This window comes from Hyaena hyaena, unplaced genomic scaffold (genome assembly GCF_003009895.1).
Source record: "Hyaena hyaena isolate Hyena2069 unplaced genomic scaffold, ASM300989v1 scaffold_997, whole genome shotgun sequence".
NCBI lineage: Eukaryota > Metazoa > Chordata > Mammalia > Carnivora > Hyaenidae > Hyaena > Hyaena hyaena.
In genome coordinates, this window is record NW_024081628.1 from 509514 (window position 1) to 535175 (window position 25662).

A 25662-nucleotide genomic window follows, 5' to 3' on the forward strand; every position below is an offset into this window, starting at 1 on the left:
TGGGGTGAGAGAGAGGCCTGTGGAATTGTTGTTTAATCCTGGAATCTCACCCATGTCCCTTTTTTTAATAATACAGTATTTAAGGACAAGAATACACCGTCTCCATTTATGGAAACGTTTCCTGAGGATGAGGAGGCAGCAAAGGCTTCTAAGCCTGATCATATATACATGGATGCCATGGGATTTGGGATGGGTAATTGCTGTCTTCAGGTACGGCTTCAAGTACACAGAGAGGCAAAGTGCCCTCGTCTTTTTCTGTTTGCTAACTTCTTTTCTTTCCAAAATGTGCATTTTAAAAAATTATGTTTTAATCAAGTTAATCTGAAAGCTAAATGTGCCTTTCTGAAAAACCAGCGATTTTAGTAAATTCATTAGTAGCTATCTCTTGATGGAGAATTGACAGAATCTCCAGTTTATTGCAAAGATAAATGGTTGTTAATTACTTTACAGTGTGAAGTATTCCATGATCACAGTCTCTAATCTTTCTAGTGATGGTATGACTTAGAGCTTGTAGCATCATTCAGATCTCTGTGAAAACGAACTCTGGATGCACTCCAGTGATTTTTGTCCTCCAAGGGAAGGACTGTCTGGACTTTAAATTTTTATATTCAGACAAGGCCATCTAGTGGCATAAAAAGAACTGCTTAGCAGCCTGTGTGTGTCTTGCCCCTGGCTAAGTCTATGTTTACTCGATTAAAACTTCCCCTAGATCTAATGAGATGGTGGGTACCCCTGGCAGGGATTGTGCCCAGGGACCTGGGTGGGAGGGCATAGAACCCATCAGGCAGCATATGGGCCTGCACTAGGGTCTCAGCTGTAACTCCTCAATTTGGGGAGCTCCCTTCACTTCTTTTGGTCTTGGTTTTCTCATCAGTTAACAGGAAGGTTTATATTAAGGCCCATTCTGGGTCTGACTCTAAGCTAATATTTGGTTCATTGTTTTTATCAACAGAAGAGCTGGTTTTGATAATCCTTCATTTGCTTAAAATCACATTAGGACAGGAGTCAGGAGTTGCACAAAGTATAAATTGAAATTTTCAAATAAAGAGAGAGGCCGCTTGTTATTGTCCAAGAAGATTGTATCCAGTTCTGATCACTTGAAGATTAGAAATGGTGTCCTTAGAGGCCTGGAAGGGTATAAAGCGGGGCCTCCTTGTGAGGTCACTGTCTGCCCACTCACCACCCAGAGGCCAAAAAGCACAGACTTCCCATCATCCTGGACAGATGTGTCATAGCCACCCTCCTTCTTACACATAAGCTCCAATGTGCTTATTTTTACAACTATGGATAATGAAAATTGAATGCCAGAGTCACATTGTTCTATGCTAAATGTTTTTACATGACCATAATTTTTTTTTCCTGATTTTCCTGGCTTTACATAGGCAGCATAATGTCTTCCAAACATAGGCCAGTAGGTTTCTTAACAAATGGTCAGATTTCATAAAGAGACCTTTTGACTTTTGCCTGCATACCTGCTTTCCTGCCTTAATTACCAGTGTTGTTGTTTTTCGTTTTATTTGTTTTTTAAAGAGCACCATTAAGCTCCAGGACTTAGTGCAGGGCTTTAAAGTCAGTCAGTGTAGTGGGAGTACTGATTGCCTTGTCTTGGTTTAATATGAAACCAACGAGCCTCGCCAGGGACAGCACAATTGCTTCATTCCACAGGGATGGTCTTTCCCTTGCAAACTAAACAAATAAATGTGCTCTAAAGGTGGGCAGTAACATTTTTATTGCCTGGAGATGCACTTTTCCATCCAATTTAAGATTTGTCATGGATTCAGGATTAAGTGTTCTTTTTTCTGGATGGCATGTCCAAGTCCGTACTTTGAATATACCACTTAAAATGTCATTAGTACAGGTCACATACAGTGTACGGGAAATGAGACGAATTCCACACCTCACCGCAGAAAACCCTGCTTTGTACCTCTCAAGTGGCAAAGTAGAAACAGCTTACTAAAGTAAAGCGGAAAAAGTTTTAAAGTAATTTAAAGGTTAACAGAAGACTTAATTGTACAAAACAAAAGTCATTTAGCCACAAATTCTTGACTCTTGGGGAGTTTTTCAGGAATCATTTAATAAGTTCGTGTGTGTTGCGCTAGGTTGTCCCCCTCTGAGAAAATCAGGTGGCTTCAAAACTGGGTTCTAGATAAATTTTACAGATTCAGGTTTCCAACATCTGTTTTTCATACTCCCCCCCGCACCCTGTTTCCTAGTGACATTTCTTCTCCTCTTGTAGGATACTTTAAAAGGACACCAGAAGCCAAAACTGTTTGAATATTCATACTTTAAGGCATAAGAACTCCTTTTTTTTTTTTCCCCCTTCCCCAACTAAAGCCATTAACCATAGTCATGTCCTGTTTGATTTGAAGATAGATAGGTTAGCTCTGGAGTACTGAAGCCAGTTACTAAATAGATTTAGAATAACTAAGTCACTTCACTGTTGTAACTTAACTATTGAGTTCCAGGTAGTAATTTTCTTAAGCAATCTTTTCCCCAAGATTTCCCTGTGAGTTGTCTAGTATATACTAGACCATCTAAGAGAAGCCAGTGAAAAAACTGAGAAAACACTTATATTGTATCTGTTTAAAAACGGAAGTACAGGCACACACTAAAATACCTCAGAGTATGAAAAAGGATCTAAATAAACTAAGAGATGCGTGTTCAAAAGAATTCAGTCAAAACACTTGGGGAACACTGAGGTATTTCTAATCTCTGTCCATCTGAATATGGCCTCTAGGGTCCCTGTTTTTCAAGTATCCACCATTTTATAACAACAGAACTTACCTTTACTCCCTCATAGTCTCCTCTTTAGCACCCTCTATCCTTCAAGATACACAGGTTCATTTAATAAATATTTATAAAGCACCAAGTAAATGTCAGACACTTTTCTTCACATTTGGAATAGAGAACGGCAAGGCCGATCCCTGCCCTCCGAGAGCTCACATTTCCGTGGGGTTCCCGGCACAGAAGTGTGTAAATACTTGGCAAGTGAGGAAACGGGAGACAGTAAGCCATTTTATACTTACCCTTGCACAGGCTGGTTGCTGAGTTCCCGCCTCACTGCGGAAACTGCCCTTGTTTTGATTACGAGTGACATAATTGCCAGTCATTCTTAATCTTTCTTTTAATCTTTGATACTCTTATTCCTTGATGTCTACGTTGAATTAGTTTGTAATGACTGGTTAATGGCCAGTACATTTGAATTAAAATAGAGCATTGAATCATTAACAGAAATTATAGCAAGTTGTCTAAATAATTTTTTCTGTAGTTCCTTGCCACCCTGACATGAATAGAATTCTGCAGGTAGGCCATGAGTCTCGAACAGAAGTTCCTCTGAGACCTGGCTAAAACTGTGGGAAATAACTGGTTGGGATTATAACAATGAACATATTCACTCAGCTACTTCCTCAAGGATTAAGCTCATAAATCATCTCCTGTACCAACACTAAATTCAAAATTTCATTATTAAATAACAGGACATGAAAACTGTTTCCAATTTGCAGTTTATACAGATGTGCTAACATAGCCATGATTTGTGTTCCAAGTCCCTTCCTTGGCACTGCTCCTTAACCCAAGGCACTCAGAACGTTTTTGGTTTCTTTTGGGTAAATGATTTTAGATTTGTGCCGATCAGTCATGTGATCTTTTCTCTGCCTTACTCTTAAATGTTCTGCTTGCCCCTCTTATGCGGGCTTCCTGCCCATCCTCAGAACCTGAGCCTCCTCCCCGAGTATTTCTCTACCTCAGACTTTGCTTCTGGACATCAGCCCTGGAGACCCCACCTCTTTAAAGGGCTTCTTTATCTGCTCTTTGCCTTTGTACACCCATCATGTCTTGGTGCCTCTACTCACTGTCTGTCGTAGGAACACCCAGGCCAAATCCCAAGTCATGCTTCGGTTATCCGGCCCCCAGAGGCTTTGGCTTGGACTCAGGTGTGCCGCTTGCACCAACCGTCCTTGGTTCTTCCTGGTCAGTTGCAGTATATTAACTCTCTCTCTTCCTCTAGTTATGCTCTGTTCCAAGCTATTCTTTGTACTTGCTGCCAGAGAACTTCGGAACCCATCCTTTCGTACCCAGGTTTATAGAACCCATCAGCTAACTGAAGTCAGTGGAAAGCTGTGGAGGGAAATAGGCCAGCACAGGAGGAAATGCCTTGCTGAACTCAACCATTTCTCCAATGTCTTACTTTTCTTTCCTGACATATTAATCTTATTTAACTTAGGAAATGGTTGTTTCTATGAGTTGCAAACATGATCAAGTACCATATTTTGGCAAAATTCAGCCAAGACAACTTTTTAAAAAATTTTTTTTAATGTTTTTAAATTTATTTGAGAGAGAGAGAGACAGCATGAGCAGGGGAGGGTCCGAGAGAGAGGGAGACACAGAATCTGAAACAGGCTCCAGGCTCTGAGCTAGCTGTCAGCCCAGAGCCCACTGCGGGGCTCAAACCCACAAACTATGAGATTATGACTTGAGCCGAAGCTGGACACTCAACCAACTGAGCCACCCAGGCACCACCCAAGATAGCTTTTAAACAACGCTTCTGTATTAAATGTTGTTAGCAGTGAAGTGACTGTGGTCCCTTCTCCAGCCATGTTCCTTGTCAGACTCTAGTCCTTGGGGAGGATGTTCACGATTTGTTGTTGTTAATAACTTGTAATTCTTCAACAGGTAACGTTCCAAGCCTGCAGCATATCTGAGGCCAGATACCTTTATGATCAGCTGGCCACTATATGTCCAATTGTCGTAAGTAGAAATGACATCTTTCTTTAAATGCTTCTTTGTCTAGAGGGTGCTTGTGCAGAATTTGCTGACTATGTGCTATTTAAGTCCAGTTAATACTTCATTCAGAAATGAACTAACGTAAATAGTATGCATTCAGCGCTAATGGACTGAGACTCTGTTGCTAGTAAGACATTTGAGTGTTAAAGTGTCAAGTTTGATTGTGGTCATTTCCCCCTCCTATCCTTCACATTTGTCATGTGAGAGAGGGGATGATTTAAAATGCATCAAATCCAAGGACTTGAGTCCCTTCTGGTGTCTTTGACCATGAGAAGGTGGGCACAGACGGATGGAGTAGAACTCCATTGGGGTTGCATAAACTGATTGTTCTAGGCCAGAGATAACTGCATGGTGCTCTTCTCAGCTTGTATGTGACACTTTGAACCTGCAGATGCTGACTCTTGTTTGTTTTTAGATGGCTTTGAGTGCTGCGTCTCCCTTTTACCGAGGCTATGTATCAGACATTGATTGTCGCTGGGGAGTGATTTCTGCATCTGTAGATGATAGAACTCGGGAGGAGAGAGGACTGGAGGTGGGAGTGATTTTCCTTAATAGCCTTTTAAATCAAGCAGGTAAAATGGTTATTGTAACAACTTGCCATTTTGAAAGTGTCCCTTAAAATTTTTGTCTTGAGTGGGTTATGACATAGGGGAAGAAATTCACAGGTTATCAACCTCTTTGATGTCATAGTGTTTGCATTGGGGTGAATACATGGGGAACAGGATTTGGTTTGGGTGAGGAGGTTCATCCTCTTCTAAAAACCAGTAGTGCTATTTTTCTATATTTTGGAAGTCCGTGCCAATGGGCTCTTGTTACCAGAAGGCTTTTTTGTGCTACATGAGCGTTTTGTATCTGATGCTTTGTGCTGTGGAATCTTTTGTCAAAGATTATTTTGCCCCTGGAAAGGGGTTAGATTCGCCTAATGACGGTAGGCTTGCCTCTTGCTTGCATGTGACCATGCACCTCTCCAGGCTGGAGTATGCCTCACAACCACCTATGGAGATGTTTGGAACTAGACCCCCAGGCCCATTTTCGATCTAATAAGCCAGTATTTCCAGAACTGGGACCTGGGCACGGTCTGCAGAGCCCTCCCCAGAGCCCCGGGCGTTCTCCACCAGGACTGCAGGTCCACTGCCCTGCTCTTGCTGTGGCTGTTCGTACATCGTTCAGCAGGTTGCCAAAGGAGAGAGAAACTGTAAAGGAGAAATTATCTTAATAGCTTCGTTTTACATTGATAGCTTTGCTTCCAACCATGGCATTTATTTTCCTAGCTTAGGAAGAAGTTAAAAAACAAACCAAAAAAAAGTATATTTAAATCCTATCCGAGAACAGCTACTTAAATCATTTCCAACATTTTCAAAAACATAATTTTCTTAATAACTTCTCAGGACTAATTTATTTTGAGGATCTTAAGGTTGGACATTTGTATGTAATTATTATATATAGAAAACCATTTTAATAGAACTATTTGGGGCATTTAGTTGATTTCCAGAACATTTTCTATGGCACTCATTGGTATGTTTTTCAATTTTAGCCACTGAAGAACAATAGCTATAGGATCAGTAAATCCCGATATGATTCAATAGACAGTTATTTATCTGAGTGTGGGGAGAAATACAATGACATCGACTTGACAATTGATAAAGAAATCTACGAACAGTTGCTGCAGGAAGGTGAGCAGCCACTCTTGTTCTCCAGATCTGATGGTACACCTTTAGTTTTTCATAGCTCTTTACAGTTCTTTGCTGAGTCCTGGGCTGGTTTCTGTTTCTAGTGTGAAGTCTCTAACTTTGCTTATTTGGCTGCTTGTTCGTAACGTTTCAGGTTCCTAATACTGAGATCTTCTTGGCCTTGAGCAAAGGAACTTACTTTGGAGGTCTGTATCTAGGTCCACACCAGTGCCCCAGCCAGGCATTGCATAAGTAGCAAATAAAACTCTGGCACTTGCTCAGGGTCCGTACGATAAAGCTGTGGGTGACATACACAGACCGAACAAACCAGCCACTTCCCAAGCTTCTCAGTGCTCTATATTGAGACTTGCTGAACTATCCTGTCTTCTGACTGGACTTAGACACAGTGGGGCCTACAGCTTTGATTGGACTCCTGTGTAACCTGTCTTGACAGGCATTGATCATCTCCTGGCCCAGCATGTTGCTCACCTCTTCATTAGAGACCCACTGACTCTATTCGAAGAGAAAATACACTTGGATGATGCCAATGAGTCGGACCATTTCGAGGTATCTCCTCTGTTTTGTTTAAAAAAAGTTTTTTGTAATGTTTATTTTTGAGAGATAGTGACAGTGTGAACAGGGAAGGGGCAGAGAGAGAGAGACCCAGAATCCAAAGCGGGCCCCAGGCTCTGAGCTGTTAGCACAGAGCCCGACATGGGGCTCGAACCCACGAACCTTGAGATCATGACCTGAGCCAGAGTTGGACGCTCAATTGGCTAAGCCACCCAGGCACCCCTATCTCCTGTTTTAAAAGCATTTCACTTCACTAACCAAGATGGAGGTCGTTTCTTTACCTGTGAACAGCTAGTAATACGAGAAATCTCCTGTGCCTTTCATGATCTAGTGAAGTAAAGAATTAAGACGATTTTAATTGGTTTACAGTACCTTATTTCAGGATTCTGACTGGTTATATCTCTGATTCTGCATTTTATCAGTATTTTCTCTTGCTTTTATAAAGGTGAAAAATTCAAACATGCTGCATGAAAAAAATGGCTTCAGTTATTTCTTTGCTACCAGCATATCACCCAACTTTTGTTAAATGCTTGTTTGTTTACCTGACACATCACATACCAAGAAAGTCTTACATTGTACCTTTTTGTATTTGTAAAGTAAAAAGTATTTGGTATTAATAGTGAATAGTCTTTCCTTGATAAATATCAAACCATCTTAATGTTTTACTGAATATACGGAAAATTGGTTTTATTTTCCACTTGTTTGTTTTTATATAGAACATTCAGTCCACGAATTGGCAGACGATGAGATTTAAGCCCCCTCCTCCTAACTCCGACATTGGATGGAGAGTAGAATTCCGACCCATGGAGGTAGGATACACATGGACGGGAAGTGACTCAAACATACCCATTCTTTGCCCATCACTCTTCTGATGCTCTTCTCAAAGGCTCTTGGAAGGCCATACAAGCTATATGTTTACAAGCTAAGGTGGATTGGTTTCCGAGAAGAGATTGTATGGGCAGAGGGCTTTGAGCCCCACGTGGGGCAGTAGGTCCTGGCTTGGGAAAGAGCATGTTTGTGTGGTTGGTACATAACTTTTCTGGGTTCCTGCTTGTCTAGGTTCAGTTAACAGACTTTGAGAACTCTGCGTATGTGGTGTTCGTGGTGCTGCTTACCAGAGTGATCCTTTCATACAAACTGGATTTTCTCATTCCACTATCAAAGGTAAGAGTATGTTTCATATACAGAATAGTCTAGGTATCTATGGATTATTATCTATTGATCATTTACATATAATACTTGAAATGTGACCTTATTTAGAATTTTCACCATTTAGAATAAGATATTTCTCCCTCCACCCTATTCTTTTTCCTTTGAAAGCTAAGCTCATGCTGTAGATTTTGGTACTGCCCTGGTGGAGATTCGTAGAAAACAAGGTGCTAAAGTAGCTCCTTTGCTGATTTGAAAGAAATTTAGGGTTGCTTTTGTGAATAACTACTTTTATACAGGCTTTCAATTTAGAGTGATGGTTAGAGAGAATCCACATACTGGTGTCATCTTCCCCCTGATGCCACTTTGGTGACCATATTAAAACTGAAAGGCAAACGTGTAACTGCAGGGAAGGGTCAACTTGGTGGAATCAAACTGGAGATGTTTCCGGAGATGTAGATTGGACTATCAGAAAAACAACTAATAGTTAATCAGCTTCAGACCAACAAAACCAAAAAAGGAGGTCTGGAGGCAGTTTCCCAGCAAAGCCTTGGAACAATTCCAGGCCATGAGGCAGCAGCTAACTAACTAGAGACCTTTGCTTCTGGGGCCACTGTATCTCTAGCCACAGAAGGTGTCTGGGAAAAGTGGTTGGGCCAAGTGAGGGGTCTGCTGAGGTTTTATTTCCAGAGAAAGGCGAAGTACAGCAGCCCTGTCATAGCAAGCACGGAAGGAAAAAATAAATGCCTAATTCAGCATCTGCTCCCACCATCAGGTGGGACTTGTCCCACCCACACACCCTGAGGGAAGTTTGGCCACCAGCCTGTCTCTGCCTGCTCTTAATGGGCAGGCTGAAAGTAACCCAGAGAATTGTCTGAGTCCATTTGCCCATATGGGTGTCCCTGCCAAGAGGGATCAGGCCTTGTAAGGAAAATTCTCTGTAAGCTGCCCATCTAAGCCTTTGTTAACAAGTATGAATAGATGTCAGAAAGTCCATAGAAAATGGGTAACTTTTAATAGTCTTAAAGGGCCCACCTGGGTTTATAGAATGCATTCCTCTCAGTGAACTAGTTAATTAAAAAAACTGGAAGAATTCTTAAAGACATGCTAAATTAGTGCCCTTGAAAAACTTCTAGAGAAGAGTCACATCTCTAAAATAAACAAGCAGTATGGACCAGAGAATTTGGAGAAGAGTTCTTAGAAAAAGCTACACTTGTAAAACTTCATATATTCACCAGTAGAGCCAATGTTACTGAAGATCCGAGTTAATGATTTAGGTAACCAAATTGAGATTTATCTCAGGATGACAAAGAAACAAATTATGAAAAAACAAACGTGGAGAATTGCTCTGAAAAGTTGAATGTTTCTGTAATGCTGTAGGAAAGAATGATCTATATAAAAAAAGGGATCTGGTAATCAGAGAAACAGAAATTTCCCTGACTGAAAGAGTCCACTAAGGGTGAAACAGGAATATTTAAAGAACCCACATCTAGGAATTTCTGAATCCTAAAGAGAGAAATCAGTCATTTGAACAGGAGAGAGAATTCAGATTGGATAGCTACCAAGTGCAAAAGAAATCAATTGATTTCCCTCCTCCTCTACAACATTAAATGCTAAGAGATGGAGAAAAGTTTACACAATCCTGAGGGGTAAAGAAAACAATTCTCGGGGTGCCTGGGTGGCTTAGTCGGTTAAGCGTCCGACTTTCACTTAGGTCATGATCTCGCGGTTCGTGGGTTCGAGCCCCGCGTCGGGCTCTGTGCTGACTGCCAGCTCGGAGCCTGGAGCCTGTTTCGGAGTCTGTGTCTCCCTCTCTCTCTGACCCTCCCCTGCTCACACTGTCTCTCTCTCTCTCTCTCCTAGAAATAAATAAAAATATTAAAAAAAAAAAAAGGAAAACAATTCTCTTCCTAAACTTTAAAATCGAGGTGATTCCTTAATAGATTATTAGAGCTAAAAGTATGTCAGAGCTCTTACCAACTCAGGGGGTGGTAAATGGAGATGTATGGTAGGTAGCTTTTAATGCTTGACATTTTGTTTTAAAATTCTTTTTAATGTTTTCTTTTTTGAGAGAGAATGCACACTTGTATGCACACCTGTGAGTGGGGAGGGGCAGAAAGAGAGAGGAGGACACAGAATCCGAAACAGGCTCCAGGCTCTGAGCTGTCAGCACATGGCCTGACGCAGGGCTCAAACTCACAAACCATGAGATCATGATCTGAGCTGAAGTCAGCTGCTTAACGTACTGAGCCACCCAGGCGCCCCTAATGCTTGACATTTAGAGAATTTCATAACAAAGCAAAAAGAGCTAATAGTATAAAAATCAAATTTCTTCTAACTTGCTAGTTAAAAAGGATGGAAAAGAACAAAACTTAACAATGCTAATGCACGAAAGTTGGGGGTGGAGCCTAGAGAGTGGTAAGACAGTATAGCCCACAGAACATAAAATGATGAAAATAAGATAAAGACAAATTATGAATAGACTAAACTATTACAAAGCTAAAACAGATGATAGAAAATAACAACATAATGGTGTAGGGTGTTTGCATACTTAAAACAAGGACAAGTGTGGAAAACAAAGAGCTAAATAATGATCTTTTAAAGAGAGAGCAGAAATTAGAAATTAATAACAAAATGTGAGAATTATTAAATAGAGAAAGCAGTTTTCTGTGTTCTTCCAAGATAATGTTAGATTTTTGTTTTCTTTTTATTCTTTTGGGTTTTTCTTTTTTGTTCCTAAAAAGTGTAGCAGATATTTCTTAAGAAACATAAAAGAATTTAAAGACTCTGTAGTGTGGTGTCTGTGATATGGCTCCATTGTGAGCATTAGATTGATAAATCACTTGTATTTCTTACTGGTTTTTTAAGCTAAGCAAAGGTACTACTCACGGTGCCTCCATTTGCATGTGTAGAAGTGGCGCTAAACAGCTGCTGTAAGAACATGTGGGATTCTTGGAGGTAAATCACTTAGCAGAGTACCTTGTCTGTTACTCAGTGACTAACAGGCCATATGATCAGAGAATGAGACAGGCCATTGGGGAATTAAATTGCCTGGTTAATCAGCTGGGTTGTATAGTCTTGATCACAAATCTCATACCACAGCACATGTTTTTTTCAAGTGCCCTGAGGAAATTTACAAAAATTAATCAAGGAAAATCTTCATTTCTCAAAAATAAACACCCATACAGGATGCATTTCCATCAAAATTGGACAAAAAGATGTTCAAGAGAAATTTAACTGTTGGAAATTTAAAAGCCCTTTCCCCCTAGGTTTTAGATGAACTCAAAACTAGAATTAGAGATTGTGTGGGGAAATGAATGGCAGCATCCTAGCTAGTTTTCTCTTGAGGGAAAAACCCTAGCTTTAATTTTTTTTTTTTTTTTTTTAATTTCTAGGAGAGAGAGAGAGAGACAGCGTGAGCAGGGGAGGGTCAGAGAGAGAGAGAGAGATACAGACTCCGAAATAGGCTCCAGGCTGTGAGCTGGCAGTCAGCACAGAGCCCGACGCAGGGCTCGAACCCATGAACCGCGAGATCATGACCTAAGCGAGTGGGACGCTTAACTGACTAAGCCATCCAGGTGCCCCTAGCTTTAAATATTTTAATAAAACACTAAAATAAACCTAAGCAGTGAAACTGAGAATCTGAAGTGCAGTAGTAAAGTATACTTGTAAGAGAAATTCTTAAGAACAAAATTTAAAATAGTCCTTTATGAGCTTTGATCAAGACTAAGAAGAAAAATTAGAAATGAAAACCATTCATAGCCATGATGGAATTTTAGACTTATTGGGATATGTTTCTAGAAGTGTCTAGATTATTCAGAAGGTTGTCTGTCTCTTAAAGAAAAAAAAAAAAAAACCATGACAATAGAAATTGAGTATGGGAGACAGGCTCAGTAATCAAAGACTTGGCATAATCCATCCTAGTTCAACAAGACCCTTTAACTTGTACATAGTAAGATTCTCCTAAGATTTCATTATGGGAAATAAAGGACTAAATTAAAAGCTCTGCTTTCAGGGTCTTAAAAAGTCATTGGAAAAATAGAGAATTCACATTAAAGATTTTTTTGTCCATGGAGACCAATGAAATGACACAGTGATCAACATTTGGGGGAGTGAAAAAGCAATTCTAAGAAGGAAATGTATAGCAATATAGGCCTACCTCAAGAAACAAGAAAAGTTGCAAACAGCTTTGCATCTAAAATGGCCTAGAGAAAAGAGAATAAAACCCAAAGTTAGGAGGAAGGAAATATAGATAATATCAATGAAACAAGAACTGGTTCTTCAGAAAAGATACATGAAATTGAAACACCTCTAGATTCAAGAAAAAGTGGACACAAAAACTAAAAAATGAAAAGTAACAGCTGACATCACAGAAATAGAAAGGACTATGAGAGACTAGTACGGGAAATTATATGCCAACAAATTGGACAACCAAGAAGAAATGAATACAGTCTTAGAAACAGAATCTTCCAACACTACATCAGGAAGAGCTAGAAAATCTGAGCAAACCAAATACTACTAAGGAAATTGAGTTGGTAATCCAAAAACTCAAAAGTCCAGGGCCAGATGGATTTATAGGTGAATTCTACCAAACATTTAAGGAGAAGTTCATACCTGTTTTCCTCAAACTGTTCCAAAAAATAGAAAAGGAAGGAGAGCTTCCAAATACATTACATTATCAAAACCAGGTGAAGATCTCGGAGGCTAATACTTTTGATGAACAAAATCCAAAAATTCTCAAAATAGTAGCAAACTATATTCAACAACATATCAAAAGGATCATTCACCACAATCAAGTGAGATTTATTCTGGGGAGGCAAGGATGGTTCAGTATTTGCAAATTAATTAATGTGATACACCACATTAATAGAGAATGATAAACATCATTATTTCTGCAGTTGGAGAAAATAAACATTTTACAAAATTCAACATCCATTCATGAACACTCCCAATAAAGTGGGTTGAGCAGGAACATACCTCAACATAGTAAAGGCTATGTGTGGAAAATCACAGCTAATAACCTACTCAGTGATGAAAAATTGAGAGCTTTTCCTCTAAGATCAGGAACAAGACTTAGTCAGCATAGTCCTGGAAGTCCTCCTAGTCCCAGTAGTTGGACAAGAAAAGGAAATCAAAGGCATGTGAATTGGTAATGAATAAGTAAAACTCGTTATTTGCAGATGACATGGTAATATAGAAAACTCTAAAGAGTCCACCAGAAAAACCTATGTAAAGTAATAAATGATTTCAGCAAAGCTGCAGGATACAAAATCTGTTGCATTTCTATACACTAATAACAAAGTAGCAGAAGGAAAACAATTTTATATTCAGTCAAATAAAAAATAATACCTAGCAATTAACCAAGGAGGTGAAAAACCTGTACTCTTGATGGAAGAAATTGAAGATGATACTAAGAAAGGGAAAGACATGCCATGCTTATGGACGAGAAGAATATTGTTAAAATGTCTCTGCTACCCATAGCAACCTGCAGATTCAGTAAATTCTTATCAAAGTACCACAAGTCTATTTCATAGTACTAGAATAACCCTAAAATTATATGGAACCAAAACAAAAAAATACAAAAACTTCCCCCCAAATACACAAAGCAGTCTTGAGAAAGATGTATCACAATCCCAGATTTCAAGATAACACACCACAAAGCTGTTGTAATTGAAACAGTAAGGTACTGGCCCAGAAATAGACCCATAAGTGAATGGAACAAAATAGGGAAGTCCGAAGTAAACCACCTGCTCTTATGCAGTCAATCTGTGACAAAAAATGAGGCCAGGATGTACAATGGGGAAAAATGCAGCCTCTTCGGCAAACAGTGTTGGGAAAACTGGACTGCTTTCTTCCCCTATACACAAAAGTCAACTCAACAAGGATTGAAGACCTAAATGTGAGACCTGAAACCATAAAACTCAGAAGAAAACCTAAGTAGTAATCTTTGACACTTATTGGTAGCAATATTTGTCTAGATTTGTTTCCTCTGGCAAAGAAAACCAAAATCAACTATTAGGACTACATCAAAATAAAAAGCTTTTGCATAGAAAAGGAAACCATCAGCAAAACAAAATGGCAACCTACTGAATAAGAGAATATATCTGCAAATGATGTAAGTGATAAAGGTTTAATGTCTAAAGTGTATTAAAAACCTCACCAAAAAAAAGGGGTGCCTGGGTGGCTCAGTCAGATAAATATCTTGACTCTTGATTTTTGGCTCAGGTGGTGATCTCACTGTTTGAGAGTTCGAGCCCCACATGAGGCTCTATGCTGACAGTGTGGAGCCTGTTTGGGATTCTCTCTCTCTTCCTCTCCTGCTTGCGTGCTCTCTCCCTCACTCACTCTCAGAATAAACAAACTTAAAAAACCAAACTTCAACACCTAAAAAAAAAAAAACAAAAACAAAAAAACAGAAACACCTCAAACCTATCTGATTAAAAAATGACCAGAGGACCTAAATAGACATTTTTCCAAAGACGACTTACAGATGGCCAACATACATGAAAAATTCTTCAGCATCACTAATTAGCAGGGAAATGCAAATCAAAACCACAATGAGATATCACTTTACATCTGTCAAATGGCTAGAATTAAAAAGACCAGAAATAACCATGTTGTCAAGGGTGTGGAGAAAAAGGAACCCTTGTGCACTGTTAGAATGCAAATTGGTGCAGCCACTATGGAAAACAGTATGGAGGTTCCTCAAAAAATTAAAAATAGAATTACCGTATGATTCAGTCAATTCCACTGGTGAGTATTTACCCCCCCCCCAAAAAAATAGAAAACATCAGTTCAAAAAGATATGTACCCCTACTATATTCACTGCAGTATTATTTACAGTAGCCAAGATACAGAAGCAATTCAAGTGCCCATCAATAGATGAATGGATAAAAGAAGTGGTATGTATATACAATGGAATATTGCTCAGCCATAAAAAAGAATGAGATCTTGCCATTTGCAACAATGTGGCTGGACCTAGAGAGTATTATCCCTAAGTCAGAGAAAGACAAATACCTTATGTTTTCACTTCTGTGTGGAATCTAGAGAAGCAAAATGAAGAAAAAACAGAATCCGACTCATAAATGCGGAGAACAAATTGATGGTTGCCAAAGGGGAGGGAGTTGGGGAGTGAGCAAAATGGGGAAGGGCAGTAGGAGGTATAGGCTTCAATTATCAGAGAAGTCACAGGGATGAAAGATAAAAGCATAGGGAATATAATCAGTGGTACTCTAATAGTATTGTATGGTGACAGACAGGAGCCATACCTGAAGTGAACACAGCATAACAGAGTTGTCGAATCACTGTGCCATATGCTGGAAACATAAGATTGTGTGTCACTGATGCTTTGATAGAAAATAGAGATACTGATACCCAGGACCCACAGTCAAAGGCTCCGATTTATTGTGTGGCCTGGGCATGTATGTATGATCTTGCAGTCTTAAAATTGGGGGGCTCATGAATAGTTGATGTGGCCAGAACTACCAGATTGGTCCCTCTCGGAGTACTAAGCTTAGTACTTAGTACTAAGTTCTTAGAGGGCTAATCTTATTCCAGATCTGTTAACCTATCAACTCTCTTTTCCTTTCCTCACCAGTGAGGAAAGTGAAACCCTGGGGGTAGGGAGGGCACAGCACTGAGCCGGAAGTTCCCTGGGTTCTCAGCTTTTTGTAAGCCTGGCATTGTGTGTGAGTCACTGTGCTGTGTGAAGAGAACCAAGTGCCTGCCCTCCACAGGTTTCCTACAAGGTTCAGTCACAAAGGGATTTTGGAATGCAGACAGCCGATGTGAATATAAGTTTTGTTGTTTTTTAAGGTAAACTTAACATTTTCTCATTCTTACTAAAAAGCACATGCCAATCTGTGTTTGAGTAACCCAGGCTCCACATAAAAGTGAAAAGTCTCTTCTTAAAACCAGAAAGCATTGAAGGCGAAAGTTGAACTCTTAGGCGGTGGGTCTTAATTGCAGAAGCAAGGAAGGCACCGCAGCTTCTATGTTGAATCGAGAATGCTCTGACATAGCCGTGATTATTTTTCTCCCTTAGGTTGATGAAAACATGAAAGTTGCACAGAAACGAGATGCTGTCCTGCGGGGAAAGTTTTATTTCAGGAAAGATATTTGCAAAGGTATTCATTCTCTTGGATTTCTAGGGTCACTCCTTTTATTTTTAAGTGTTTGAGAGAGGCGATGTGTGCACACACCAGCCAGGGAGGGGCAAAGAGAGGGGGAGAGTGAGTTCCAAGCTGGCCCTGGGCTTTTAGTGCGGAGTCCAACACAGGGCTCGATCCCATGAACCATGAAATCATGACCTGAGCTGAAATCAAGAGTCAGATGTTAAACCTACCTACTGAGCCAGCCAGGCACCCCATGGTCACTCACTTTAGGCTGTAACAAGCTGCTGAAGCTCCTCTGTCCTCTGGCAGGTGGGAACAATGTGGTGGATGGTTACGGCAAGGCCCAGAACAGCTCGGACCTGGCCACGGAGGACTATGCCCTGATGAGCATAGACACCATCATCAATGGGAAGGTAGGGGCCCTGCCCAGCGCACCTCCCCACCTGCACCAGTGGGCAGGGCGCTAACAATGTGTCTGCTTCTCGTAGGAGGGTGTGTTTCCTGGGCTGATCCCAATTCTGAACTCTTACCTTGAAAACATGGAGGTGGATGTGGACACCAGATGTAGTATTCTCAACTACCTAAAGCTAATTAAGAAAAGAGCATCCGGTATGGTATCCTTCGCTTTTGTTTGAAATCTTAATGTTGTAGGCAAAACCTGACAATTTTACAATACTGTTTCCTAACATAGTCTTTTCAGATATGTATCAGTGTGTTCTTTTTCACATTGAGGTCTCTGCAGTGGGAGACACCTTATCATTGACATTTTAGTTATAGGAGCTTTTTTTCTTACTGGTTCATAAAGCAGTGGTGCCTCTTGAAGTTGGTGGCATCTTAGTGAAATACAGTATCTAAATTGCCTTTTAGTCGCATATGGGAAGCTGTGTTTGTTGGACATCATTGTCGGCTCTATAAGGCTACGTAACTGTAGGTTAAATAAGTGACGGCTACACTGTCTGCTGCTTCAGACTCCTTCCATTCAGTGAGCCACCCCAACTCTCTTTTTTGTTTCGAGATCACATTGACCAACTGTGCCTAATGAGGGCCCAGCCCAAGGGAGCTGTCAGCTGTAAATAAGAGTAACAGTGTCCTCTACATTACACTTGAGGCTCTTGGAAACTTCCTGGAGTCACAAAGGATATACCCCCAAAAATGGTGTATCTGCCACTCTCTCTCCTCATTCTTGACTATTATTTTCTCCACCTCTCTGATCAAAGATGGTTCTGGAAACTCCATACCCTCCAGTGCCTGGATCAGTTGCAGCTCTTTAGCTAAACGGGAGGACACGTGTTACCTGCAGTTATTTTATTTCTTTCCAGCTTTTTTGAGGGATAGTTCACATGCATCCCTGTGTCAGATTAAGGTGCACAGCATGGTGACTCAGTTTACATATATCGTGAAATGAGTACCACAATAGGTTCGGTTAAGACCCTCTTCTCGTATAGACAGAGCAAAACGAAAATGTCTCCCTGTGTGAGAACTTAGGATCTGCTCCCTCACTAGCTTCGCTGTCACAGAGCAGGCAGGGTTGCCGCTAGTCCTCGTGCTATATGTGACATCCTTAGTGGCTCCCCGTTTCTGAGGAGCTGGCAGTGTCCCTGTGTGGATGCATCTGACCTTTGGACCCCATGTTTCTAACTGCCTGTCGTCTGCAACCTAAAGTTCTCCTCCAGGAGGAATTCTTGTGGAAAACCTTGTTCCCCATGGCCCTGCAGTGGGTACACCAGAAGGTCATACTGATTTTTCTTCAGGATTGGGCTTATGCTGGTCACTAAATGACAAGTTACAAAAAAAGAAAAAAAGACACTTCTCTTATGTTGTCTTATTTCTCCCCCCCACCCCAACCCAGGAGAACTAATGACAGTTGCCAGATGGATGAGAGAGTTTATCTCCAACCATCCTGACTATAAGCAAGACAGTGTAATCACCGATGAAATGAACTACAGCCTCATCTTAAAGTGTAATCAAATTGCAGATGAATTGTGTGAGTGCCCGGAGTTGCTTGGACCAGGGTTTAGGAAAGTAAAATATAGCGGAAGTAAAACGGACCCTTCCAACTAGACATTCTGTAGAAGGAAAAACACTCTGCTATTTTATTGAAGACCTGACTGCGTGACTCTCTGCCGTGTGTGTGGTATGAAGACCAAGTTCTAGAACGGCACTGTTCCTTGGGCCACTTGGCCAGAAATGGATTTAGAGGCTTTCCTTCAGTAGGTAAATCTAGAGTTTATACAGTGTACATATACATAGTATTTTTATGATTAACAATGCATTTTAATAACATTGTATCTAATGTCCTTGTGAACTGGCTTGTACATTTTCTGACTCTGGAACACCTATTGACTAAACAGTTTTGTAAATGTAATGTACGGTAACTGTACTATACCTGCATTCCAGAGTTGAAGGCATTGACTGTAAATTTTTGGTTTTTTAAAAGCCTTTACCTGGGACCTGATTCACTGAAATTTATCACTTCCCTTTCAGAACAGTTGGCTTGTGAATTCTCTGAGTCATCTTCTTTGTTGTGTGCTTAAAATCCATTGCAATGCTTCAAGGGTCACGCTCAGTTTCTGGAATAGCTAATGCCTTGGTCACCCTCCCTCCCTCAAGGTTTCATCTCTAAAAAAAAATCCACTGAACCGAATGTACTTTGTTTAAATTCGCTGATGTAGGCATTAGGAGACTGCTCTCCCAAGTTCACCTGTGGAGATTGGAGGCGGTGATTTTTTTTTTTTTTTTTTTTAAATGGGCAGAATTGTTTGTCCTCCTGTCCACACCCAGAGTAATGTCAGCAACTGCACCAGCCCTTGTGTTGTGGCCCACGGGGATTCAGATTGCTGCTATCTACTTAAATTTTGAAACCAAATGCAGTTTCTCAAGTTTTAGTTCTGTTACTTTTTCTCTAGTTTCCTGTAAGCATATTGACATTCTTCCAAAACCTTTCTAGATTAACGGGAGAATATTCTACATAATGCTTATCTTCTCTGTGAAAATCATAAATGAATCATGATGTGCACTAAGTTTTGTGAATCAGGACCCTACATGTTAAATTGTAAATAATTTAAGTTTACATAATTGTCGTTAGTGCATTTTGTTAAAGGGTACCCCCCCCCCCCAATTAGTTAAGTCCTAACTGCTTCTGAAATAACTGTGCCTAGATGGTACAAACCTTTACAGGCATACATACTTAAAGTGTAATGCTAATTTTAACAAATCGCCATAAAGCTACTTCAGCTAAGCCTGTATATGTATAAATACTAGGCTTTGTGCTATGTTTCATACGTGTATTCTGGAGGATTAAAGAATGCCTGTTTTTTCATTTGCAGTTTGCTTGTGTAAATTAGGTTGTAAAAAGGCAGATGAACTAAATGTGGTATGAGGAAATAAAAGATGGAATTAGCATTGTGAAAACCCTTGCTGTGTGAGTCCCACACCTAACTGGGGGGTGCTGGGGATCGTTGTCATTAGCCTGGATATTCTGTGACACTTACTTCTTTGTTTCAGTCCTCAGATGTCTTTAGAAAGAAGCCTAGTCTCAGAGAAGGTGTCTTCTCTCCCTTAGTAGCTGTCAACCCCTGTGGGCAGGGGAGGGACTTGCTCAATGGCTGAAAGAACCACTGGATGTGGCTTTCAGGCTGCTGCTAGGTCAAGCCCCTGCTGCCATGGGGTGGTCTCGGGGCACTTAGGTGCTGTGTGCACTCAAGGCTGGAGACACAGGCTTGTGAATCAACAAGCCTGGCCTGGAGCTGTTGTGAGCCTGTGTCTTTGGATCAGCACCTCTCTCCCCCAGCCCCTTGTAACATAGTGGTGTCCTTCATCCGGTCAGTCCGCTTTTCTCGGAGCTCTGACTTCTTTATCTGAAAGACCCTAGGGTAGGACTTGTCAGACTAATCTGCATACAGATGTGTAGGGGGTCTTAGTAAAGTGTACATTCTAGCTCCGTGGGCCTGGGGTGGAGCCCTCACTCCCCAATTCTAGTAAGCTGCCAGGAGATGCGGTTGCTGCTCTGTGGGCCACATTGAGTAACAAGGACTTAGATCACGCTCTGGACCTCAGTTATAGACCTGTCCATTTAGGTCTCAAATAACACTTGTTTTTAATTCTAATGTGTTGTACCTAGTTTTTTCTCTTACTGAAACCCAGATCGTGAGCTTTACCCTCTCTGGACACAACTGAGAATTCAAGGTTTGGGGAACAGGACTAGAAGCAGTGAGAAGAGCCAAAAAGGGTGCTCTCTCTATTGGAAACAGCTGTGGCTGAACCCAGACTCTCAGAGCCTCACTTAGACTATAACTGGATTTACTTAACCCAAACTGCCTGCCCACGAGGGATCCTGGGTCAGTAAGAGGCCCGCTTTCAGTTCCAAGATGCCTCTGCCATTTGACTCATCCCTGAGGCTGTTTATGAGCCTTCCCGTTCAAAATGGAGAAAGCCTGCCTTGGCCACTTCTTTCTAAACCGTCTCCACAAACATTAACCACGAGATCTGTGGACATCCAGAATATGGTGTGGGTTTCCTCAAGGGGCCCATTTCAGAACCATGAATAGGCTGCCCAATTGGAAGATTTTTGTAGGCACTAATAAGCTTTCCAGTTCCATTAAAGCTTCCTTCCCTGTCCTTGAGTATAAGCCATCTGAGTTCTACCTGCTGCTTTCTCTTCCATTATGCTTTTCTGTAAATTTTTAAATTACCTGAACATACGTGCCAAGAGATACTTACAAAGTTTGAATTAGAAGTGAACTGATGCGGTCTGTGTTGGAAACACAGAGACCTTGGTAGGCAACCTTGGCTGGGAAAAATAGACTCTTCATGTTTTCTTGGTAAGTAGAGATTGAAATGAGCTGGGTAATGCCTACAGTCCATTCACTCTTAACATTACAAAGCTAATATGGCAGATGCATTGAGAAAGAGCAATGGTGCGTCCAGCTTTGTTCTGACTTCATATTACAAAGCTGTAGTGATCCAAATAGTATGATATTGGATTACTGAAGTAGATTAATGAAAGACTAGCTCCCTCCCCCCCCAAAAAAACCCCACATACATGGTTAATTTATGACAAAAGAACCAAGAACATACCATGGGAAGAGGACGCTCTCTTCAGTAAATGGTGTTGGGAATACTGGATCGCCACAAGCAAAAGAATAAAACTAGACTACTCTTTGGCACCAAACACAGAAATTAACTCATGATGAATTAAAGACTAGACTTTCTGGTCCAGGATGACATGGTAATGGAAGACCTTGAACTCCCCTCCAGGTACACATCACATTTACACCTATTGAAAGAACGATTCCCTGAAGACCTGGGGGTTGGCTGAGCAGCTGTGCTGCAAAAGACCACATAAGAGAGAGAGAGACACACACACAGAAACAAAGGGAACCCCTATCCCCGACACTGGGAACTGCAGTGGGGAGAGAGTACTAAGGGGCCGTGAATGGATTTGTCTTCCCTGGAGCACAAAAAAGCTGTGGTTTGAAAGGGAAACTAGAGGATAAAGGATCCCTCCCTAGAACTCTGACAAATGGTGGGGCTGCTGCTGACTCTGGGTTGGAGCAGCTGGTGAGCACCACAGTTTTCATTCCCCTTCCACCTCAGTAGCATGGACAGGAGCCTGTGCAGGCATCCTAGCCAGCCCTCTATCTCAGCCCCAACCGCAAGCTCACACCAGGCTTGGCCATTCCACCAAAGTGGCCCCCGTGAAGCATACACCAGGACACTACCAGTGAACACACACAGCTGTAGCCATCTCACCAAGGTGACCCAGGCACAAAGCATCTCGAAACCTCATGTTGACATTTGAATTCATCTACTTTCTCTCCCCAGATCTGCACTATTTCAGTTCCCCATAAATTGCCAGGGCACCTAAACTGCACACACCTTGGCTCTGGTGACCCTGCCAGGGCACCCCCTGTGTGAAGTGCTCAGTGACACCCCCCCCCCCCCATCCCCTGCAGCATGTGCCCTGCATGGACTCCAGCCACTCACCAAAACACCTGAGAGGAACACCTGGAGACAGCCCAGCTTGTACCCACTTCAGCTGTCCTGCCAGAGGATACTCTGTACAGAGAGCCTTGAAACTGCTCCAGCCTATGCCCATTTCAGCTCTGGGCATACCACTAGAGCAGGCTCAACACAATGCCCTGGGACGCCTACTCATGCCAGCCACACCTCCAGCCAGCCAAAGTCACCAGGCACACACAGTCTACACAGGAGACAACCATGCACAAGACCACTCCTTCCAGCTAATTCACAGAAACACAAAACGTCCAGCAAAATGACACCTAGGAATACGTTCCAAATGAAAGAACAAGACAAATATCTCAGGAAAAAAAAAAAAGATTATCTACTTGATAAGGACTTCAAAAGTAATGGTCATAAAGATGCTCACTGGACTAGAGAGAAGAGTGGATGAATTCAGAATGTCAACAAGAGAGTAAATATTTTTTAAAAAATCAGAGCTGAAGAATACAATAACTGAAATATAAACTCTAGAAAATCATCGTAGATTAGAGCTTGCAGAAGAAAGGGTCAGCAAACTGGAAGACAGTAACAGAAAGCACCCACACCGAACAGCTAAAAGAAAAAAACATGTTTTTTAAATGAGGACAAGAGATCTCTTGAATGTCAAACACACAAACACTTGCATTATAAAGGAGCCCAAGAAGGAGAAGAGAGGAAGGGGCAGAAGAATGATTTAAAGTAATAATAGCTGGGGAATTCTTTAATCTGGGGAAGAAAATAGACATCCAGGTTGAGGAAGCAGAGAGAGTTCCAAACAAGATGAACCCAAACAGGTCCACACCACAATACCTAATAATTAAAAAGCAACAAGAGAGAAGCAACTAGTTACATATGTAAGAAAATGCCATGAGCCTGTCAGCTGAGTTTTTAGCAGAAACTGCAGGCCAGAAGGGAGTGGAACAATATATTTAACATACTAAAAGAGGAGTGCCTGGGTAGCTCAGTCAGTTAAGTGTCGACTTTGGCCCAGGTCATGATCTCATGCTTTGTGAGTTCAAGCCCAGCATCCATCTCTGCCAATAGGTCAGAGCCTGGAGCCTGCTTCAGATTCTGTGTCTCCCTCTCTTTCTGCCCCTCCCCTGCTTAAACTCTTCCTTCCTTCTTTCCTTCCTTCCTCCTTCCCTCCCTCCCTCCCTCCTTCCTTCCTTCTTCTTTTTCTTTTTCTTTCTTTCTTTCTTTCTTTCTTTCTTTCTTTCTTTCTTTCTTTCTTTCTTTCTTTCTTTCTTTCTTTCTTTCTTTCTCTCTCTCTCTCTCTCTCTTTCTCTGTCTCTCTCAAAAATAAATACATATTAAAAAATAAAGTGCTAAAGGATTGGGGCGCCTGGGTGGCTTAGTCGGTTAAGCGTCCGACTTTCGCTTAGGTCATGATCTCGCGGTTTGTGGGTTCGAGCCCCGCGTCGGGCTCTGTGCTGACTGCCAGCTCAGAGCCTGGAGCCTGTTTCAGTCTGTGACTCCCTCTCTCTGACCCTCCCCTGTTCACACTGTCTCTCTCTCTCTCCTAGAAATAAATAAAACATAAAAAAAAAAAAAATAAAGTGCTAAAGGAAAAAAATCTACAACCAAGAATACTCCGCCTGAGAATGTTATCATTCAGAATTGAAGGACAGGATAGAGTTTCTCATACCAAAAAAAATTTTTTAAAAAGTTTTTAAAAATGTTCATCACTACAAAATTAACCTTAAAAAATATTAAAGGAATTTCTAAGTGGATAAGAAAAAGAAAAGGCCCTGATCGGAAGAAAATTATGAAAGGAAAAAAATTTTATGAGTAAAAGCAAGCATACAGTACAGGTAGTAAGCAATCACAAAGCTAGTATGAAGAAGGTTAAAAGACAAAGTAGTGAAATCAATTGTATCTAAAAATTAGTTGGGATTTTTAAAAGATATAAAATATGACAACATACACGAAATGTGAAAGAAGGGGAGTAAAAATTTACTGATTTTTAAAATATGTTCGAACTTAAGTGACAATCAACATAGGCTGCTATATTCTTAGGATGTTATGTATGAACTTCATGCTAACCACACCAAAAACCTAAATAGAAGAAATAAAAATTTTAAAGAATAAAAGCATAACACTAAAGAAAATTATCAATCACAAGGAAAGAGAGCAACAAAAGTAGAAAGGAACAGAAAAGAACTGCAAAAATAATCAGAAAACAATGAACAAAATGGCAGTAAGTAGATACCTACCAATAATTACTTTAAATGTAAATGCCTTAATTGCAACAATCAAAAGACATGGGATGACTAAACTGATAATAATAATAATAATAATAATAATAGGAATAAAAATAATTTTTTTTTTTTGCCTATAAGAAACTCACTTCAGATCTAAAGACAGAAAAAAAAAAACAGATCTAAAGACAGATACAGGATGAAAGTGAAGGGATGGAAAAGATATTCGATGCCAATGGAGGCGGAGGGGTCAGGGAGGAAGAAAAAGCTGGTTAGCAATACTAGAATACAGTTCAAAGCCTGAAGCCTGCTTCGGATTCTGTGTCTCCCCTTCTCTCTGCTCCTCCTCTGCTCATTCTCTCTCTCTTTCCTCTGAAAGATGAATAAATATTTTTTAAATTGACTTTAAATTAATAATTGTAACAAGATACAAAGAAGGGCTTTACTAATGATAAACACATTGATCAGAGAAGAGGATAAAACAATTGTACATATCTATGCACATAACATGGGACACCTAAATACACAAACCAAATATTAACAGACATAAAGGGAGAAATTGACAGTAATACAATGACATTAGGGGACCTTAACATCCCATTTACATTAGTGAATAGATCAGCCACCCTCAAAATAAATAAGGAAGCAGTGTTTTTGAATAACACATTAGAACAGATAGACTTAACAGATATATGCAGAACATTCTATCTAAAAATGGCAGAATATATATTATTTTGAAACGTACATGGAATATTCTCCAGGAGAGATCACATGTTAGGCCACAAAATAAGTCTCAATAAATTTAAGGAGATTAAAATCATATCAAGCCGGGAGAGAGGCAAACCATGAGAGACTCTTGAATGCTGACAAAAACTGAGGACTGATGGATGTGGGGGGGAGGGGGTATGGGCATAGAGAAGGACACTTATGGGGATGAGCACTGAGTGTTATGTGGAAACTAATTTGACAATAAACTATTTGTAAAAAAATAAATAAATAAAATAAAATATAAAAAAAATCATATCAAGCATCTTTTTATAGCAGTGTTATACAATTAGACATCAATTGCAAGGAAACAAACTAGAAAAAAACAATCATGTAGAGGTGAAACAACATGCTACTAAATAATGAAAGAGCCAACCAAGAAATCAAAGAGGAAATTTAGAAATTCATGAA

The 25662-nt window shown here is 40.6% G+C and overlaps 1 protein-coding gene across 1 annotated transcript in view; it reads left to right on the top strand.

Annotated features, from left to right (window-relative positions):
• Positions 1-19700, top strand: part of GCLC (glutamate-cysteine ligase catalytic subunit) — a 51573-nt gene extending 31873 nt beyond the window's left edge. Inside the window, exons 6-16 of the mRNA XM_039221677.1 lie at positions 77-210; positions 4672-4746; positions 5198-5314; positions 6317-6455; positions 6907-7019; positions 7742-7834; positions 8085-8189; positions 16219-16300; positions 16598-16701; positions 16777-16897; positions 18138-19700. Coding sequence (XP_039077608.1) covers positions 77-210; positions 4672-4746; positions 5198-5314; positions 6317-6455; positions 6907-7019; positions 7742-7834; positions 8085-8189; positions 16219-16300; positions 16598-16701; positions 16777-16897; positions 18138-18349 — 1295 coding nt within the window. The 3' untranslated portion in view covers positions 18350-19700. The remainder of the gene's footprint in view (positions 1-76; positions 211-4671; positions 4747-5197; positions 5315-6316; positions 6456-6906; positions 7020-7741; positions 7835-8084; positions 8190-16218; positions 16301-16597; positions 16702-16776; positions 16898-18137) is intronic.
• The last annotated feature ends 5962 nt before the right edge of the window (positions 19701-25662 follow it).